Below are 22,004 nucleotides of genomic sequence, written 5' to 3'. Positions count from 1 at the left end.
CTGCCTTACCTGTCTACAGCACCACTTGCAGGGGAGGGGGAGGAGGCAGTTCTTTAGGTAGGGCAGTGCAATGCTTCCTCCTCTTCTGCAAGCAGTGCTGGAGATGCTGTAGAAGGAAGGGCATCAATGAGAGGTATGGAAGAAACGGTGGATGGTATGAGGAATGTTTGTTCAAAGCATTTTCTGCCTGCCTATGTTAAAAACAGTGCTCAGGGTATAAATGTCTACATCAGTAAAAAGGCACATGTTACAGTATCCAAAACTGAATCTGATCCATGCCAACTTAAAATGTATGTCATGGTGGGTTCTATTTTTAGGAGGTCACTAGTGTGTATAACCTAGCATGTAGACAGAAAGTATACTTCAAAAATATGTACTGAAAAAAGATCTTAATTTCAGCCTTCATTCTGAATTTCTTGGTTGTCTAGGTTCCAGCGCAATATGCTTAGGAGAATATTTGTAAACAATATTTCAATTCTAAAAGAAAAATCTTCTTAAAAAGTTTATTCACAAAAAGACTTTCAGCTGTAGGTTTGTTTTTTTTAAAACTGGATTACATAGCCTTTGAAGGTCCTTTAAATTCTAAGATGATGTGATTTAAAAAAATTAACATGCTGAAATTTAAGGTAACTGCTAAAATTCTGGAAGAGTCTACATTAAGGATGCTAAAATTTTTAAATAACATAATCTATATTTATTTAGAACACTACTTAGAAGATCTGTCTATTGGCAACAAACGCTTTAGGATTTTTTCTCCCCAAATTATTTAATGGTGAGCTCTGCTCAAGACACTTGCGTTATGTGTTTTATCAACCAAATAACTGTATTCGTAACAAATTCATCATACAGTTCATTTAACTTATCTAAGTGAAAATAAGATGCACTATATTTGCACTAGGTAGTCTCTGGGGCCATATTTCAATTATTCTTCTGACACAGCATAATGTCATACAATTAGCTTGTAATCTCGTCAAGAAATTTTACACATTTTCTATAAAGAGATTAAAGCTAATTTAGTAGCAGTTAAGGAAGCTGTCATGCTTCTAAGATACTCATCTATCTATAATAACCCATTGAAATATATTTAATGTTGAGTTTACTTGATCATAACCTTTTCAACTGGCTTTCCTATGAAAATTATCCAACTACTTTAAACATTCTGAAAAAACTGTTGCTGATGTATATTCTCTATAAACTCTATAATCCTTGAAATCACTCCAAAGATGAATCTGAACAATTTGTATAGATAAAACTATGACATGATAACAATGATAGAAGCAAATCCAAATCTCAAATTAAGACAAATCGTAAGTGTAAATTATTGGCAGGGGCAATGCTGATAAACTTTAAAATCTGACATTTTATATATATAAATACACCTCATAAGTTTGTCAACAGACATGGGCATATCTTAAAAAACTGAGATGCTATAGTTTATAACGTTAACATCTATCTGATTAAAGGAACCCAACTGCTTTAATGAACAAAAAGCTTCCCAATCATTTTTAGGCACTTTTACTACCATTCAAGTATGGATTCAAACTGATAAACTACTAATAATGTTTAATATGTTCAATCTGAGTATGACAAAAATTACTGATCAGCTATGTCAAAATTATTCAAAGTGAAGAAGATATTTACATACTTTCATATAAAGATATACACATCCATAGTCTTCCTAAGAGGAAGAAGTACTTAGTATGTGGTAGTATAACTGCACATACAATTTAGAGGTAGAAATACGACAGAATTTTTTCAGACTGGGCCACTATACTGATTTCTAAGACAATCTCGTCAGCTTTCACTGGTAAAACATTTACAAATAAAACCTCAGCAATTATAGAAATTACTTAATTTTCAAAGTATGCTCAATATTGTTCTAGTTTATATTTTTGCTTTATCACCAAATATAACCATGCTGTTCCTTGAAATAAAGAACGTACCCACCTCACAAAATAATGTAAGCTTGTCATCTGGTAAAAGACCATTAGCTTCATCAAGCAAAAAATCCCTCCGAATGAATTTTTTAAAACCCCAGTCCTTCCCTTGCACAAATCGATATGCTCTTTGGCTTTCTAGTGAAAAACAGAACAGAAGTTTAAATAAAACAAGTATCCAAGAAACATTTTTGTTAATGATAACATAGTTAAATGAATGTGCAAAAATAGGACTTGGCTAATACATATCCACCATCAAAATTACAGATACGTGTGTTCATAAACCAGATTGTTCCACAGCGCTACTCAAATTTTGGCCATCATCAATGAGCTCACTTTCAGATTTCTGGATCTCCAAGGAAAAAGCCAGATCAAATCTCGTGAAGAAGGAAGAGATTTTAACACATCTAGGCTCTTTAATAATGACGTAGAATCAAAACACACTGGCATACATACTACATATCTAATAGCAGAACCCAGTTAGAAACATACCTCTCATTCCTGCTTCTCCCTTTAAAGATGCATACTCTAAATCCCCAGGGTATCATCCTTTAAGCTTTCCTGGCACATTCATCCCACTGATTTAAATTTTACTGAACCAGAGAAAAATCCATTAATAGGCGAAAACTAAATAAAGTCCCTTATCATTCCCAAATTTTTAGACATAATTCCTTCACCCCTAAAAACCACCTCCATAAGGTCCAAAAGACAGTTTTAGTATAATTTATAAAAGATTTAATAAATGCCTGAAGCAAGTGTTTCAAATGCCTAACATACTATATAACAACTGTATACCATGAAATAAACAAGATCCTTTATAGAAAGTATTCACTATCTGTTATATAAAGAATAATTAGAAGCAGAAAACCTATAATAAATCTAATTGAAATATTTCATGTTATGGACTGAATGTTTGTATCCCTTCAAAATTCTCATGTTGAAACCCTACCCCACAATGTGATGGTATTAAAGGTCAGTAATTGGGATTAGAAGAGGTCATGAGTTCAGGCCTCATAAACGGGATTAGTGTTCTTATAAAAGAGAACCCACAAAGCTCCTTAGCCTTTTCCACCATGTGAAGACAGTGAGAAGTCAGCAGTCTACAACCCAGAAGAGGGCCTTCAGCAGAATATGACCATGCTGCCACTCTGATCTTGGACTTCCCAGTCTCCAGATCTATGAGAAATAAATGTCTTGTTTATAAGCCACCCAGGCTGTTGTACTTTGGTACAGTAGCCTGAACTGCCTAAGACCCTGCACTATCTTAAATGTCAGACCACGTGAAAATGCATGTGAAACTATGTATTACTTCAGTAATAAAAGATATTATTTAAAAATGTGGTTTTGGAGGAGGTTTTTTTATTGTAACGACATTACTTGGTTCTGTGATTCACTTCTAGAACTCACTTAAAATTTAATGTGGCAGTTCATGACATTATTTTCCTACTATGCACATTGTGCATTTCCTACAATATTCTTCTATTATGAACCTCCAGGCTACACGGTTTTTAGCTGGCTAGACATGTGAAGCCTAAAATGAATTTAACAGGTCCTGAGACTAAGGAAAACTGATTTCCCTTCAGTCAGTGTTCAGTCCACTGCTCAAAAAAATTCTAGTGACAAAATATCAGGACATTCAGTTTGTTCTTCACATTTTACTATCTGGCAAAAATGGCGAGGAAGAAGAGAAATATTTCCTGAACACCTATTATATATGCCAGGCACTGAACCAGGCACTTTGCCCTAATAGCAACCATTTTTCCAAGTGACAAGGGAATGTCATTTTAAGACAAAGATTAGGTGAAAAACTTAAATTTTAATATTATTTGTAACTAATTTTACATGTCTTATGAAGTCTAAGACTTAGTAAAACAACCAAAACTCTACACCAGCATTTACAATTAAATAATGGCCATTTAAATATTTTAGGTTAAGCAGGTTATAGTAGAAAAAAATATCCCAAGTTTTTATGGGTCAAAGTGCAGAAGTCACAGTATGTAGTCACACAGAGACTCCTTCACTCAGTTTGCAAATCACTTACCCATTGCTTTTGTTTCTTCCCTTTTAGCGTTCAGAAGGGAAAATTTGAATTTTGCTCGAACTTCACTTTTTGGACAGCTGACTAAAAGCAAATATAAGGACAAGTAGTCTTTACTTTCATCATCTAATCCCTTTGGATTTACCCTCAGGCACCTAAAATAAAACAACAGGCTCACATGGAGGAATATAATACTTTAAACAGTGAAGAGAAAGGCAACAGTGAAATCATTTGTTAAATAATATCACGAACAGCACTCCCATCAATATCCCCACGGTTCTCTAGAATTCTATATTATTAGGAACTTAGCACAAATCTAATAGAAAATTAGACTAATATCCATTTAGAAACAACAACAAAAACCACAAAGTAACCGATGATAACATCAAAAGAAAAAATTCAAAACAAACAAAAATCTTACCATTTCATTTTGTCACTGGGGCTAGATGAGAATGTTGAACTTTTTAACACTTCACCCATTTCCTCTCGACAAAAACTGAAGTTATTAATGGTCCACATATAGGAAAATTTTACTACTTTAACCTAAGAGATTCAGAAAACCACTTTTATAATGATGACTTTTAAACTTTTAATTTATCGCATGTTAAACATCCTATGACCCACTCTTCTAACACTTCTAATAACTATGCCAAAGTGCTTCACAAAATTCTCAAAATACTATAAAATCTGTAAGTGACAAAAAGTAAGGCACTTTAACAGCATGTACCTGTGTATAACACCAGCTTTCTGCTATAGGACCAGTGGACATATCTCCAGGGAGAGGTGGGGTGGGTTCTCGAGACATTGCCACTTTATCGCAGTCTTCCAAGATTTATGCAATATCCTACACAGCTGAGTACTTTACTACAAAGAAGAGAAGTTTCATTTACTGATCAAAAAGTTTAACTGACTGAATCAAGAGGGAAGAAGTATTTAAACAGTCATAAAACAATTACTTTCCCAAATTAGATTATGAGGAAATATGAAGATTTCATTATTTAATAATTTTTAAGAAATGAAGTCATAAGTCTTTGTGACATATAACATTTGAAATCTAAACAATACTTATAGACAAGACATTATTTTATAAAAGCACACTTTGCAACATATCACAAATCAAAAAATAACATATAGCTAAATGGTAAGATCATAAACATAAAATCACAAAATAACATGGAAAGTTACTGGCAACAATTAATATCTAATTCACCTTCCTTCCTTCATCTTTTCATTGACATATTCATGGAAATCAAAAGGGCTGTAAAGATAGAATAGCCCTGGAAACTATAAATATTAGTTATTCAGCTGTCAGACTCTAAAGTTTTGACCAATTAAAACACAGAATGGGACTTAACAGGCAATACTATACAAGAACAATTATCTAGATTTCCACAGAAGTCTACCTCTACCTCAAACAGGTTCCTGATAAGACTTTGTCCCTATCAGAGACCTCCCTCCGAGATAATCTGTACCATATCATGACATTTCCTCCCAGTTAGCTGTTCTTGTACTACATCCATTTGGTCTCATAATAAATTCATCATAACCTAGGCAGGACATTAGTGACTAGATGATGATGCTTTGCAACTTGTAAAGTCTGTAAAAGAAAACAGGCAAAATCCAGAAGAGCTACATAAGTAGTGCACTTGGCAGGGAAGTTGGTGTGGATGTCTCAAGATTACATTCCAACATAGGGACTTAAGTCGAGAATCCTCTTTTCATTCAAGAATAATTAATAAGGGAAGAAAACCACACGCATCTTATAAAAAGAAACTACTAGGAGAAAAAAGGGCAGGACTTCATCTCAAATACAGAAGAAAATATTTACTTTGTGTCTATACTCAATGAAACCATAGTGTGAAATGAGAAAACAATGACTAAAGAAAGCCACCTGAAAGATACATAGAACAAAAAGATCTAAAAAAGGTATGAAAAAATTCGAAAGTACAAATGAAGGACATTAAAAACTGCACTAGAAACAACCAAAATAAGCCATCACTGAGATATACTTCTGTGGAATTCAAAATCAGAAAAAAAATGCTACAAGTATACATGTTCCTTTAAAGGAACAAAAATCAAGATGGCCCCATTCTCCTCATTGCTCTATGTCTGAGGAAAACAGGATAATTACTAGAGTTCTAAGGGGAAAAGACCTGTAGCACAAGGATTCTACAGTGCATCATGTTTTCATTCATGTTGAAACAAGCACAAATTCATTTCTAGATGTGTAAAATATGTATACCACCTCCATAGCTATTTGGTGGAGAGACGAATTCAGTCAAGTTATTTTCTAGTCAAAGACAGATGAATCAAAGACAAAAATCTCCATCATAATGAAGAAGTTCTGATTTTTATAACTCTGAACACGTATAACAAATCCATAATGTTTTAAAACTATATGGACATGTCAAAAAATAGTTCTTAAAGCACTGTGACAAAATAAGTCAAGTGAATAAAATGTTAAGTAAAATTATTCTTAAGGCACAAAATCAATGGGCACAGGACTTAGTTTTGGAACTATATAAATTCATCTGATCCTTAGAATCAAGAAATAGCTGATTCAAACCAGAAGCCATTTCATGGGGGGAAAAAACCAAACAAACTGCCAACTTAAATGATTTAAGATTTAGTTCAAATGAACAACTAAATTTGGCAGAAGAATCTGCCAAATTAATTATAATTCATTCATCCATCAATACTTATTAAGTAGCTACTATTTATAATATAATCTTCAAGATCAGGAAACACGTCAGAAAAAAAAACACAATGACAGGTAAATAAGTAACTAAGCAAGATAAATCGTAGTAAATGAAACTAAAAAAAGAGACAGACATGGGATAGAGTAGGTGCTATGCAATAACTGAAAAATCTTCAAGTAGGTATCCAGGAGGCTACTTTAGATAGAGTGATCAGTTTAGGCTTCTCTGAAGAGCTGAGAACTAAAAGATAAGAAAAAACAGCAGAGACAAGTCAAGGGAAGGTGTCTGTAAGAGAGAAGAAAGGATAGCCAGTGCAAAGGCCCTAGGGCAGGAAAGAAATTGAGAGAATTTAAGGAAAAGAAAGTAATCCAATGTGGTTGATGTCACTGAAGAATTTTAAGCAGGGGAACAACAGCGTAATTTAGATAGTAGTAAGATCAGAATGTCAGCTTCTCAGGGAATAAAATGGTGAGAAGAATCAAAGCAGGGAAACAATTAGGAGATATTAAGAATAGTTGGCAAGAGATAGGGGTCACAGACTAATATGGCATGACAGTGGAGATGGGGAAAGTGGTCCTATCGATTGAAGACAATATTTAAAATTAACAGAATGTGTAATGGATTAAAATTAAAGGAAGGAGAAATCAAGGATAAGTCCTAGTGTGGGACCGGAGCAACTGGGGGGATAGTAATACGAGGTTCTCAGATGAGGAAGGCTGAGACAGAAGAGTAATTGTGGGGGCTGGGGAGACTCAATTTCAATAAAGTGATGTATGCAATATCAGGAAGTACTTCATATGGAACACTTTTAAATTAATCCTTTGTGATTAGATTGTTTATGTAATTTTCCTTTTCAATTATGGCATCAATACTAATACACTCACTCAAATACTTATGCAGGTTCCTTACATACAGGAGTTCCTATCATGTGATGCACCTGTGGCATTACACAATGAACTGGGGAATCAGCAAGGTAACCAGGCAGTAAAGTCAGAAGGGTAACACTGGAAATAGTCTATCAAGAGCACCTAAAAGTCACAATCAGCATTAAAGAAAGGTGAAGAATGGATGTTCCTTAATTACACAAGCAAGAATAAAGGTGATGAATGATGGAAGAAAGTAAAAGTGCCTCCAAGAAAAGTGAATACACTATTTAAGAGCACCACACACTGTCACTTTCAAAAGAATTATTCACGTCTACATAAAAATTACATACTGCTCTTAAGTACCTCCAGTTATCATCGTCAATTACTTCTACAAATCACAAATGTTATTTGCTTTTATTTGAAAACAGTACAGCAAACAGGTAGCCACCCCACAGTAAGTTGAGATCACTAATAGACTACCGTCATTTTAAACATGTTGGTGCCCCCTCCATATCTAACAACTTTATTAAGGTATAATTTACATATCACAAAACTCATAAACTCATTCATTTTAAATGTACCGATCAATGATTTTTAGTGAACTTTTATCAACACAATGTAGTTTTAGAATACTTCCATCATCCCAAAAGGTCCTTTCCACCTCCAAATTTGGGCAACTACTAATCTGCTCTCTATAGTTATACTTTGTCTAGAAATTTAATGCAAACAGAATTGTGCAATATGTAGCTTTATGTCTGGCTTCTGCTTTTTTTTTCCCCTGTTACAGTTTCCTCTTTCTTAGCATGTCTCATAATTTCTGGCTGAAAGCTGGACATTTCCAGTTAACATACTACAGCAACTCTGATTCTGACTTGTTTTCCTATGGCTTGCTGTCTTCTTCTTAATAGGTTGCCTGGACTTAACTGCAGCATCTGTCTCCACCATATTGCGTGGTTGCTGATACTTCTGTCTAGCTTTTTATTCTCAAGTTTTTTTCCCTGCTTAACAAAGCTGCATGCAGGTGGTCCCCTTTCTTTCAAACAGTTTGGTGACAAAGCCACAGGTTCCCCACTCTGAGCCCCAAATCAAATCCACTCGATCTGACAGCAAAACTGCTGGTTTTCCTGGCTAGCCCCAGGCTGGTAAAACTACCATGGTTGTCTACTGTGCTGAGGTGGAAAAAGAGAGAGAGAGAAAAGAAATTCTTTGTCAGATTTATCCTAGAAACTCATCCTGGGAAAAGTAATACAACTGTGGAAAAAGATAATTAAGTATAAACATAGTATGTTTTTGTGATATACATGTAGAACTACACAACCATTGAGAGTGTATGAAAAATTTTCTTAATGACATTTAAGAAATGTAGTATATAAAAAAATCAGACAAAGAGTATGCCTAAAAAGATCTTACTTTTGTAAATATAAATAGCATATAGAGTTAATACAGGTACAAGTGCATAAAGAGAAACAGACTGGCACATAGATGCACCGAGTTGCACTTTGGCATTGCCATGATAATGCTGATAAGATATACATCTAAATATTACTAATCTCTGGGTGATGAGCTTTTTCCATTTGTTTATATTTTCTAAATATATTATTATGTTTTAATAAAGAAATACAAGTCATTATTCTTAAAAGAAGTAAAAAACATAGTTATTTGCATACTCAAATGAACCCACAGAAAATATGTTACGCGTGCGTTTGTGTGTATATGTTACTTTCCAAGTAGCAGAGATTGAGAGATGTCAGGTCAATGAAGATGGTAACTCAAAGAAAAACACTGCAGATTAAAGTTGAGTTTTTATAAGAAGACACTACTAATTTAATACTAATAAAATATATAAATAAAAAATAAATTTCATTTTCTGGAGAGTAAAGAGGAGAAAGTTCTTTAATGGCTCTACAAGAGCTATTACCCTCCTCAAGCATAACACACAATGTAATTCATAAATAAAAGCAAATTAAATAAAAGGTTACAAAGATTTTTGTTTTCTTTCCAGCTTCTTCAAATGATGTAATTATGGGATGGAGATATGGAGAATGCTGGTGAAGCAGATTGCATTGGTGAGCACTGAGAAGACGACACACCTTGTTTATTCTTCAGCAACTCTATGAGACGGGTGGTAATAATCCCATCTTAACCATGAGAAAATGATTAACGACAAGTTAAAAGGTTTCCTTTAACTGTAAGTAACCAGAAAGTGGTTGATCACAAATATACCGGCTCCAACGTCTATGCTCTTTCTTATAGTCATGCTGCGTCTCCTGATATTACAGAGCTGAAACAGCCCTCAGCTATCTGGTCTAACTCTTCTTTTACAGTGGAGAACCAAGAAGAGAGAAATGGATTAGACTAGTGACATAAACTGTCCAAGTTTACACTGTTAGATAAATATTAAAAGATGGACAAAGATCTCCCAAGGTCCATTTCAGTGCTATGTCCAGTATTCTTTTTCTTTTCCAAAGGAAAAAAATGAGAAAGAGAGTAGACAATTAACTACATTCACGACTTCCTATTGCTGTGCTTGCAGAAAAGCTTGCAGAGAGACAGCAGAACCAAAACGAGATCTAGAGAATAATACAAGACAATCAATCTATACACATTAACAAAATAAAGCTTTCTTCTATATTCTGTATTTTGCTTTGTAAACAAATTTAAAGTGTGATGTTTCCTAGTTTTACTTATTAAAGGAAAGCAAGACTCCTACTTGTTATTGGAAAAAACACGAATGTGATTTTCTAGCTTAACAAAATGTCTGAGTGCCAGAATTAATGTTCTATATGTCAAACACACACACAACTATATACATTATTAAAAATTTCAAATATTCAAAAAATATACAAAGAGTCATATGTCAAACAACCATCTTCCTGCCATCCTTGTATATATTCCCACCATCAAATCTCTCACTACCAGAAGTTATCTGTATCCTGAATTTGTTATATCAATGAATTTCTTCACATTCTTACTATCTGTGAATCCCTAAACCATATGGATAGAAGTTCACAGATATGTAATAAAGGACATAGACATCACCAAAAATGGCAAAGTGGAGAACTCCAAAACTCCATCCTTCCACAAAAGCAATGAATAAGATGGCAAAAACTTTTTCATAACCCAGAAGTGAATCAAAAACATACAACCAGGAGAATGCTAAATGAAGAATGCAGCTGCTGAATTGCAGGGAGTAAGAGTTGTGGCGTTTTAAGATACTCACTCACCATGGCCCCCTCTCCAATTCAGCAGCAGCAGAGTTGACATCAGCCCACATTGCTGACGCAGGCTGCTGGGACCAGAGGGAGCTACATGGATTTATTCTAAAATAATTGTGGTTGCATGCTCTGTCCAGTCTGGTAACTCTCTGAAGAATCAGGTCAAGGGCCTACCTTTGCTTCACCTGCTGTGGAGCATCCCTAGGGTAGAAGCAGCATTCTGGGGGGCAGCAGTTGTCAAAAGCATCTAACGGCAACGTATTAGCTGCAGCTGCCTGGAGCGAGGGATAAGAGATGGGGCGAGCAATAGCCAGAAAGGAAAGCCTGGGAAGAAACAAGCTGAGAAATATATTTGGGGGAAAAGGGCTTTGAAAAGCTCCCACATATACAGGGGAAACTAGAAGGCCATGTACATACCTGGGGCCAAACACATGCTTGGAAAATATGTGAGAAGACCCTAAGCTATCAACTCTGGTGGATCTTTGGGCGCCAAGCAAGCAGAAAGAAGCTAAAGCAGAATCGTAAATGGCCTGGCTAAGCAGTGAAGGAGTGCCCCAACAGAGAGCCAAACTCTACAAGACTAGAAAAGCTGTGGGGCTTTTTTTGTCTCCATATATATATGGAAATCAAACATCAGTTGAAAGTGAAAAGGTGGAAAAAAGATATTCCATGCAAATAGCCAAAAGAGAGTTGGGTGGCTACTAATATAAGACAAAATAGACTTTAGTCGAAAACTGTTACAAGAAGGATCAAAACAAAAAGACAAGCCACCAATTGGGATAAAATATTTGCAAATTATATATCCGACAAGGGGTTAATCTCCATAATATATAAGAAACTCACACAACTGAACAAGAACAAAAAAACAGCCTAATCAAAAAATGAGCAGAGGATATGAAGAGATATTTTTCCAAAGAAGATATATAGATGGCCAATAAGTACAAGAAAAGATGCTCAACATCACTAAGCATCAGTGAAATGCAAATCAAATCTACAGTAAGATACCACCTTACACCTGTTAAAATGGCTATAATAACTAAGACTAAAAATAAATGTTGGTGAGGGTGTGGAGAAAAGAGAACCCTCATACACTGCTGGTGGGACTGCAAACTGGTGCAGCCACTATGGAAAACAGTATGGAGATTCCTCAAAGAACTAAAATAGAACTACCATATAACCCAGCTATCCCATTACTGGATATCTACCCAAACAACTTGAAGTCAACAATCCAAAGTAACATTTGTACCCCTATCTTCATTGCAGCACTATTCACAATAGCCAAGACATGGAAGCAACCCAAGTGCCCATTGACTGATGATTGGATAAAGAAGATGTGGTACAATGGAATAGCACTCAGCCACAGAAAAAAGACAAAATCATCCCATTTGCAACAACATGGATGGATCTGGAAGGTATTATGCTAAGTGAAATAAGTCAGATTGAGAAAGATAAACACCATATGACTTCACTCATATGTGGAATATAAACAAACACATGGACAAAGAAAACAGTTCAGTGGTTACCAGGGGAAGGGGGATGAGGGGTGGGCACAGGGGGTGAGGGGAGCACTTAGGTGGTGACAGACAAGAAATAATGTACAACTGAAATTTTACAATGATGTAAACTATTATGAACTCAATAAAAAAATGAAAGAAAAAAAGGAAGGAAGGATAAAAACAATTGTTACAGGAGACAAAGAAGGACATTACATATTGATAAAAGGAATCAAGACATAATTATAAACATACATGCACCAACCAACAGAGCTCCAAATTATATCAAGCAAAAACCAACAAAACTGGAGAAAAATAGACAGTTCTACAGTAATAGCTGGAGACAGCAATACCCAACTTTCAATAATCCATTGAACAATCAAGAAGATTAATAAAGAAATAGAGGACTTGAACAAAATAACTAAACCTAACAGAGATTCACCTGTCAACAGCAGAATATACTTTCTTTTCAAATGCACATGGAACATTCTCCATTTAGACCATACGATAGGCCACAAAACAAGTCTCTAATAAACTTTATAAGATTGAAATTATACAAAGTGTTTCTCTGGAATGGAATGAAACTAGAAATCAATAACAGAAGGGAAACTGGAAAATTCACCAGTATGTGGAAATTAAAAAACACATTTTTTTTTTTCCTGCTTTATCTCCCCAACACCACCCCCCACCCCCACACACACACACACCCTGTACATAGCTGTATGTCCCAGTTGCAGGTCCTTCTAGTTGTGGCATGTGGGACGCCGCCTCAACATGGCCTGATGAGCGGTGCCATGTCCACGCCCAGGATATGAACCCTGGGATGCCAAAGCGGAGCATGTGAACTTAACCACTCGGCCACAGAGCCGGCCCCAAAAAACACATTCTTAAAAAAAGAAATGACAAGAAAAATCAGAATTTCACTTTGAGACAAAAGAAAATAACAATATACCAAAATTTACAGGATGCAATGAAAGTGGCATTCAGAGGGAAATGTGTAGTAAATATAAACATCTACACTAAAAAAAGAAAGATCTCAAATCAATAAGCTAACTTTACATCTCAAGGATCTAGAAAAAGAACAGCAAACTAAACTCAAAGCTTGCAGAGAGAAAGGAAATAGAGAACAGAAAAATAGAAAAAAAATAAAACAAAGTTGGTTCTTTGAAAAGATCGACAAAACGGACACCTTTAGCTAGACTGCTCAAGAGAAAAAGAGAGAACACACAAGTGACTAAAATCAGAAATGAAAGTGGGGCTATTACTACGAATCTTACAGAAATAAAAAGGATTATAAGAGAATATTATGACATTGTACATCAACAAATTAGATAACCTGGAAGAAATGGACGAATTTCTAAAAAACACAAACTATAAAAACTGACTCAAGAAGAAACAGAAAATCTGAACAGATCTATAACCAATAAAGAGACTGAATCATTAATTAAAAAACAACTTACAGCATGACAGCCTGAGGAGCTCCATGGATTTGCTTTCCAGTGAAACTGGTGAAAATTATAAAAGAACAACCATTACCTCTGGAAATGGTCCTGGGGCTACAGAGCAAAGAAGAAAGATGTATTCAAGAAAATCTACTAGGTGCTCTAAGAAACGTGAGAATCTGTGGTGTTTGAACCAGGACCTGCCCTTCCCTCCATCCTTCCAGCTCAGGGAGTCAGAAACTCCACTCCAGACGGGTAAAGCCAAGAGCACAGGGCTCCCTCTTTGCCCAGCGGGCTCAGGGTTCTATCTTACTGGGAGGGGCAGGATGCCAACATTTCTCATCTTGCCTCCAGCCACCTATTGCTAAAGCTAATGTGGCTAAGAGGGGAGGTGAAGGATGCGTCCCTTCTTCCATGCAACCCCCAGTGGTGGGATATAGGCTATACCATGGGTATGGTGCTGGTGGGGCACAAAGTGCTATTGTTCCAGCTTGTAAGATGAAGCTTTCCACACTGGGAGAGCCAAGACAAGAAGATCTAAGGGTACCGTTCCCCTCTTCTCCCATTCCACTAAGTGCTCAGCTCCTAGAGCAGAGATATCACTAAGAGAGAAATGCATCATTGTCCCCACTCCATATTCTAGAGACCTGATTTGATGATACTGCCTATGTGGCAAAGGGGGGCATAAAACAGCTCCAAATCTCTTCCTAGAGAAATACTGGCTTCATTTGTAAGGGAATGGACAAGGGTGCTCTAAAAAAACAGTGCAGGTCCTGGTAAAAGGCAACTGAAAGGAGACTGGAGAAATTATTGGGCATAAAGCATAAACTAAAGGCTGGTTTGTTTGCCAGAGAGAACAAGAAGGCAAACAGCTGGGAGGGGCCTGCCTAGGGTCAGAAACAAATCAAGCACTAACTTAGGAAATTATCACTCCAAAGGAACTCAAATTTTGATTAGTTCAGTCTGTGGATCAATTACTGCATCAAGGAATGCTGAAAACAACAGAGCAATTAGCACTAGATTAGTGGACCTTAACAGTTGTATGTGGTCAAGGAAGGAGGCAGTCAAAGAGAGCCCTGCCGAAACGACTGCCATCCCAGGCTAACTGGGAAAACCCAAGACTGTGTCCCTGAGGAGCAGCATCAGAGGCTTAAGAGCGAGTGAGTGAGTGAGAGAGAGAGAGAGAGAGAGTGTGTGTGTGTGTGTGTGTGTGTGTGTGTAAGGGGAGGAGGGGGTGGAAGGACAGGAAAATTGACTCCACTAAAATAACTCTGCCAGTCACTAAATAAGCAAGAAACAATAACAAACACCGGAAGGGAGAAATTAGCTCCAAGAATTTCTACAAAATATAAAATGTCCAGTTTTGAACAAAAAATTATAAGCATGCAAAGTATGACCCAAGCAACAGGCAAAAAGGAGGTATTAGAAACGTCTGATTGCAAGAAGATGCTGGGTTGAACAAACAATGCCTTCAAAGTAGCCACTGTAAATATGCCTAAAGAACTAAAGAAAAATCATGATTAAATAAGTAGAGGAAGGTATGTTGACAATGTCACAAAAAATAAAGAATATCCATAAAGAAGTAAAAATTATTTTTTTTAAAAAAGGAAATTCTGGAGTAAGAAAGTACAACTGAAATGAAAAATTCACATAAGGAACTATGTTCCTATACAGCAGATATGAACTGGTAAAAAAAAAATTATTAAACCTGCTGAGAGATCAATAGAGATTATCTAATGTAGAGATAAAAGGATGAAGAAAAACAAACAGAGCCTCAGAGAAATGTGGGACACCAGTAAGCCGACTGACACATATATAATGGGCATACTAAAAGGAGAGGAGAGACAAAACGAGCAGAAAAAAACATTTGAAGAAATAATGGCTGAAAACTTCCCCAAATTTATTGAAAATCAGTAATATATACACATTTAGGAAACTCAACTAACTCTAAATGGATAAGTGCAAAGAGATCCACAGACACATTACAGCAAAAATGATGAAAACCAAAGACGAGGAAAAAATAGTCACTAGGATGGCTATAACAAAAAATAACAGAAAAGTACTAGTGTTGGCAGGATGAAGAGAAATTGAAAACTCTGTATATTGCTGGTGGACATGTAAAATGGTTCAGCCACTGTGGAAAACAGTTTGGAAGTTCCTCAAAAAGTGAAACATAGAATTACCACATGATCCAGCTTTTCTACTAAGTATATATCCAAAATAATCAAAAAAACAAGTGTTCAAACAAAAACTTGTATAACAATATTCACAGCAGCACTACTCACAATAGCCCAAATGTTACTGGTTAATAATCAATTCACAGATGGACAATCCAAAAGACCATCAACAGATAAATGGATAAATAAAATGTGGCATCTCCACACAACGGAATATTATGTAGCCATAAAAAGTAATGAAGTACTAATATATGCTACAACATGGATGAACCTCAACATATCATGCTAAGTGATAAAAGCCAGACACAAAAGGCGACACATCATATGATTTCACTTACATAAAATATACAGAATAGGCAGATACATAAAAAGAGAAAGATTAGTGGTTGCCACGGGCTATAGGGAGAGGGAAATGGGGTGTGAGTGCTCAATGGGTATGGGGTTTCCCTCTGAATTAATAAAATGTTCTGGAACTAGATACTGGTGCTGGTTGTACAACACCGTGAATGTTCTAAATACCACTGAATTGTACACTTTAAAACTGCTAAAATGGTGAATTTTGTTAATGAATTTTACCTCATTAAAAAAAAAGTACAGGCACATACGTGTCCATATGTACTACATAAAAATCTTTCTTTTGTGATTAAAAAGTAATGGAAGTAATAGATCCACAGTATGGAGGATCCTCAAAAACTTAAAAACAGAACTACCGCATGATCCAGCAACTTCTGGGAACATATCCAAAGATAACTTAAACATTAACTCGAAAAGATATCTGCACCCCATGTTCATTGCAGCATTACTTACAACAGCCATGACACAGAAACCCCCTCAGTGGCCACAGATAGACAAACGGACAGAGAAGTTGTGGTATACATATACAACAGGATATTATTCACCATAAGAAATGAGGAAATCCTACCATTTGGACCTTGAAGGCATTATGCTAAGTGAAACAAGTCAGATAAGAGAAAAATACTGAGATATTTCACTTATACATGGAATCTAAAATGGAAAAAAAACCAAACTCATAGAAAAAGAGATCAGACTTGTGGTTACTACAGGTAGGGGCTGGAGATTTGAAAGAAGGTGGTCAAAAGGTATAAACTTCCACTTACAAGATAAAGAACTACTAGGGATGCAATGTACAACATGATGAGCATAGCTAACACTGTTGTATGATATACAGGAAAGTTATTAAAAGAGTAAATCCTATGAGTGCTCATCACAAGAAAAAGTTTTTTTTCTTCTTTTTTCTTTCTTTTCTTTTGATTGTATCTATTTGAGAAGAGGAATGTTAGTTGAACCTATTGTGGTAATCATTTCACAGTATACGTAAATCGAACCATGGTGCTGCACACCTCAAACTGAGTGATGTATGTCAATCATTTCTCAATAAAACTTGGGGGGAAAAAAAGAAAACTAAACCAAAACTCAATGTGCCAAACAAACAAACAAAAAAGTAATGGAAGTAATTATAAAGTTTCTTCTGTAACTATTGAGTCTAAATTAGCCAGATTAGAGAATTAAGTACTTAAACAGATTTTTAATGACTCTCAAAAGAAAAACTATTAAGGTTTTTTAACATTTGTCTTGAACTGCAATACTCCCAGTATGCTAACTATTGAGCTTCCAGACCAATGGAATATATAAATTATCCAGCAAAGCAGTTGTTTTAAATCACTGTCTGAAGAATATTATTAAAATTCTATCCATTCATAACCATGTACCCAGCATGTTTATGGGATACTTCTTTTCTACTGTCATCTGAACTCAGCTCAAGTCTTCTAGGAGCTAGCTTAACCTGGATGTTAATCATATAGCATTTTTGTTTATTAATTCTTCAACTAACAAAATGTAAATCACTCTAAAACTGTGAAATACTAGGATATTTTTGCTAAAAGTTATCTGAACTGCTTCATAAAGTTATAACTGAAAATACTGAGATCAAAGCAATTTTATACAAATTATGACTATGATTACATAATGAAAGGAAATGAGTTAATATGTAACACATATATAATATTCAACAGTTTTGCTAAGACTGTTATCAGGAATAATTAGACTGTAATAAATGTTTATAAAGGTGATAAAACAGTTAACAATACATGCATCATATCTTTATTAAATCTCTTTGAATTAAGCATATGACGACTTCATGGGAGTGCAATAAACATTTATTACACGCTTAGATATATTGTGCACTCTAAGGGACCTTGAAGCACAAACATGAATAATATATAGTCCTGACTCTAGAGAAGACCATAAGATAGTAGGAGAGACACCTGCTAGGATACTTTCAATACAATAATAGAGGAATGTACACAGTAAATGAAGCCTTTTCAGAACAGGAAGGCTGTCCTGAAGAAAGCCCTTGAGCTGGATTCTAAAGGAAGAAAGCAAATGATAGGAAAACCATAAACTACAGCAGAGATTTGAAAAGCAAGGGTTCTATAGTGAGACTAATGTGAATCACTCTCCTGTCATGGATTCTGTAACCTTACAGACATTGGGACTTTCCTTTTTTCCATTAAAGGATTCCAGTACCTCATTTCCCTACGGTTGGACAACACGAAATAATATACATATAAGTGGTTACACTTCGCACAAAGTAAGTACTAGAACAGACGTATAGCAAGGAAAACTTCACAGGTGACCTTGGAAGTAAATAATTTGTGCAGAAGTGATATGGGTGGGAATAACCAAGACAAATAACGTGTATAAAAAGTACTTAAAGGCTGTCATGCGGTCTTGCTTCTGAGTACGATGGAACACTGGTAGGTGAACTAACTTCTGCTGTGAAGTAGAAAAACTTGGATAAAAATAAAATAACTATTTGTTTAATGGCAACTAGAAATGCTCAAGCAATCAGGACGGGAGGTCCCAAGATTCCAGAGAAGAGGGAATCATCTAAAGGTAAGCTGATAGACTACAGCTACTTTTTTCTCTACGAGTATTTGCTGATTTTAGCCACAGTGCAGAGCGAGAATCCAGGCTTTGCCCGGGCTGAGGGCCACTGCCAAGGGGTAGAAGTATCAGCAAAGATTTTGTTGGCCTGGTGAGGTAGGAGATAAAAATAGGATACCTGAGGGGCTAAGATCCTGATGAAAAGTGCCCTTTAAGATTTCTGCCAAATGCAGACCCAGCATGGAGCAGGAAGCCAAGAAGAAAGCAAAGTGTTCAGATATCTCATATTGCTGAGGAGACAAGGATTAGAGTTCAGGATCCGCGAAAGAGAGGGGCTGAGTAAAAACACCAGGTTCTCATTTGGAAGGCCTGGAAAGCTAGGCTATACAAGAAGGACAAACCAAATATACAAATAGCCTTAATTCACTTCAGTCTCTGACTAGCTCAAAGTGATCGGTCCCTACGCCTTATATCTAAGAGAGGAAAGGATGGATCCTCTATGAAAGAAGATATCATCTAGAGCCTTTAATATTCTCATAATGGCTAGTATTCAATTAATAATTACCAGGCTGCCAAAAAGACAGTTGCATATGACTGAAAAGTAGGAGAAAACAAAAACAGGTAACAGACACAGACCTACAGAACTTTCAGACAAGAACTTTAAAATAACTGTGATGAATATGTTGTAATAGAAAAAGATGGAAAAAAATAGATGAAAAATAGACTTGTATCAAGAATTCCTTAAGAAAGAAGCAAGCGGAAATTCTAGAACTGGAAAATAATTGAAATCAACAACTTAATATGTAAAGTTTTTTTGTTTGTTTGCTTTGCTGAGGAAGAGTGGCCCTGTGCTAACATCTGTGCCAATCTTCCTCTATTTTGTATGCGGAATGCTGCCACAGCATGGCTTGATGAGTGGAGTGTAGGTCTACGCATGAGATCTGAACCCACAAACCCTGGGCTGCTGAAGTGGAATGCATAATCTTAACCACTATGCCACCAGGCCAGCTCCCTTAATATGTAAGTTTAACAGCAGACTAAACAACAAAAGATAGGACTAGAAAACTTTTTAAAAGGTCAATAAAAGATATTTTCACCAACGCAGAAAAAAATATTACCGAAAATGCAAAAACAACCTAGGATGAATGGGAGACAGTGAAAGCCTACCATATGTGTGGGTGGACTCGCAACGCTTGAAAAGATAAATAACTAAGAATTTTCCAAAATTGGTCAACAAAACAATAGTAACGTTTCGTGGGGCTTAAATATATGTACAATTAAAATGCGTGACAAGAATAATGTAAAAGCCATGGGGAGAAAATGGAATAAAAAGTGTTCTAAATGGGGAAGCAGCAAGCATAAGTACTGGTACTAGTTGTAATAAGTCAATGAAGCATACTCTAATCACTAGGGTAACCACTAAAATAAATGTGAGATAGCATAACTAAAAATATAATAGAGAAACAAAAAAAGGGGGAGAAAAACTATTGAAAAATAGTACAATGATAGATAATGATTATATATAATTACACTATATGTAAATAGGTTACATACTACAATTATCAGCCTGGATTAAATAAATAAATACCTGAAGACATAACAACTAAGTGCAATGTCAGATGTTGGAACAGTAAAAAGACAGCAGAGGAAAAACTGGTAAAAATCTGGTTCAATTCTTCAGTTAGTTAACAGTATTATACCAATGTTAATTTCTTGGTTTTGATAAGTTTAATATTGTTATATTAGTTAATACAATAACAAGGTGTTTAAATGTAATTGCTCCTTAACATGGGGTCTAATATTGTGTTAACATTATGGAAATCTGTGTGAGGAAAAAAAAAGTAACTATTTGCTGTTTGGAGAAGACTTAAATATAAGGGTATAACAAGGTTTAAGTTAAAATGAAGGGAAAATATATACCTTACAAATTCTATCCAAAACAAAACAGGTACAACTATACTATGATCAGACAAAACAGACCTTAAAGCAAGAAGCGTTAGGAGAGGGAAAAAAGAAAATAATAAACTGAGAAAAAAAGCCAATTGTGAAAACATAATTCTAAATGTGTCTGTATGCAATAGGATTGGTTTCAAAAATCATTGTGGGAGACTTTAACTCCAGTCACTCAATAAGTGAAAGAACAACCTTAATGAAATATACATGTATATACACATAACGTGGCACTAACAGCAAAAGAATGCAAATTCTTCTCAACTGCACAGAAAACATTTACCAAAACTAGCCATTTTGGTGCAGGATAAAGAAAGCCTTGCAAACAAATTTCAGGTCGTTGAAATCATTCGGAGGACGAACCTTAATCACAGCAGAATTAACTTAAAAATCAATAAGCAAGGGGCCGGCCTGTTGGCGTAGCAGTTAAGTTCTTGAGTTCCACTTTGGCCACCCGGGGTTCGCCGGTTTGGATCCCGGGTGCGGACACGGCACCACGTGGCAGGCCATGCTGTGGTAGGTATCCCACATATAAAGTAGAGGAAGATGGGCATGGATGTTAGCTCAGGGCCAGCCTCCCTCAGCAAAAAGAGGAGGATTGGCAGCAGTTAGCTCAGGGCTAATCTTTCTCAAAAAAGAAAAAAATATTCAGTAAGCAAAAGATAACCAGAAAATATCTAAGTCCCCAGAAATTAAACAATAGCTTTCTAAATCTAGGGGTGAAAAATGAAATTACAATGGAAATTACAAAGTATTTTGAACTGAACAACATTAAAGATAAGGAATTTCCAAACTTGTGAGATATGGCTATACCAGTACTTGGTAAATTTATAGCCTTTCATGACTACACCAGAAAAGGAAGACTGAAAATCAATGACTTAAGCTTCCATCTAAAGAAGCTAGAAAAAAATAAGTCGAACCCAATGAAAGTAGAAGAAATAATAAAGGCATGAGCAGAAACCAGTAACTAGGGAAAAATGTACAAGAGAGAAAATACAAAGCCAAAAGCTAGCTCTTTGGGAAAAATAACAAAACTGATAGCTTTAGTCAGATTAATCAAGGGAAGAGAAAGAGAATACAAATTTACAACACCAAAAATGAAGCCCTAAAAGATAATGAGGCTCTCATGAAAATGTTACACGAGTCTAATTGATAATTCAGAAGAAATGAGAAAATTACTTGAAAAACATAAGACTTCCAGAACTGACACATAATATAAAGGAGAAAAATCATAAATAGTCTTATGTGATTAAAACAATTAGTTATTAAAAACCCTCCCA

General features: G+C 35.7%; 1 protein-coding gene across 9 annotated transcripts in view; it reads right to left on the bottom strand.

Moving 5' to 3' along the window:
* The window catches only part of SPOPL (speckle type BTB/POZ protein like), a 78,757-nt gene that overhangs the window by 16,656 nt on the left and 40,097 nt on the right, over positions 1–22,004 (bottom strand). For 7 of the 9 annotated variants that reach the window (XM_070241827.1, XM_023622849.2, XM_023622847.2 and 4 more), the window contains 4 exons: positions 4,703–4,839; positions 4,397–4,518; positions 3,979–4,130; positions 1,948–2,075 (listed from right to left, as the gene is read on the bottom strand). In XM_070241827.1, coding sequence (XP_070097928.1) covers positions 1,948–2,075; positions 3,979–4,130; positions 4,397–4,518; positions 4,703–4,780 — 480 coding nt within the window. In that variant the 5' untranslated portion in view covers positions 4,781–4,839. Of the gene's footprint in view, positions 1–1,947; positions 2,076–3,978; positions 4,131–4,396; positions 4,519–4,702; positions 4,840–13,708; positions 13,754–22,004 lie in introns of all 9 variants that reach the window. The other 2 variants (XM_070241829.1, XM_070241830.1) reach the window with 1 other exon arrangement.

This window comes from Equus caballus, chromosome 18 (assembly GCF_041296265.1).
Source record: "Equus caballus isolate H_3958 breed thoroughbred chromosome 18, TB-T2T, whole genome shotgun sequence".
NCBI classification, from domain to species: Eukaryota; Metazoa; Chordata; class Mammalia; order Perissodactyla; family Equidae; genus Equus; species Equus caballus.
Note: the sequence above shows the minus strand (reverse complement) of the source record. Positions and strands in the feature narration are given on the sequence as shown.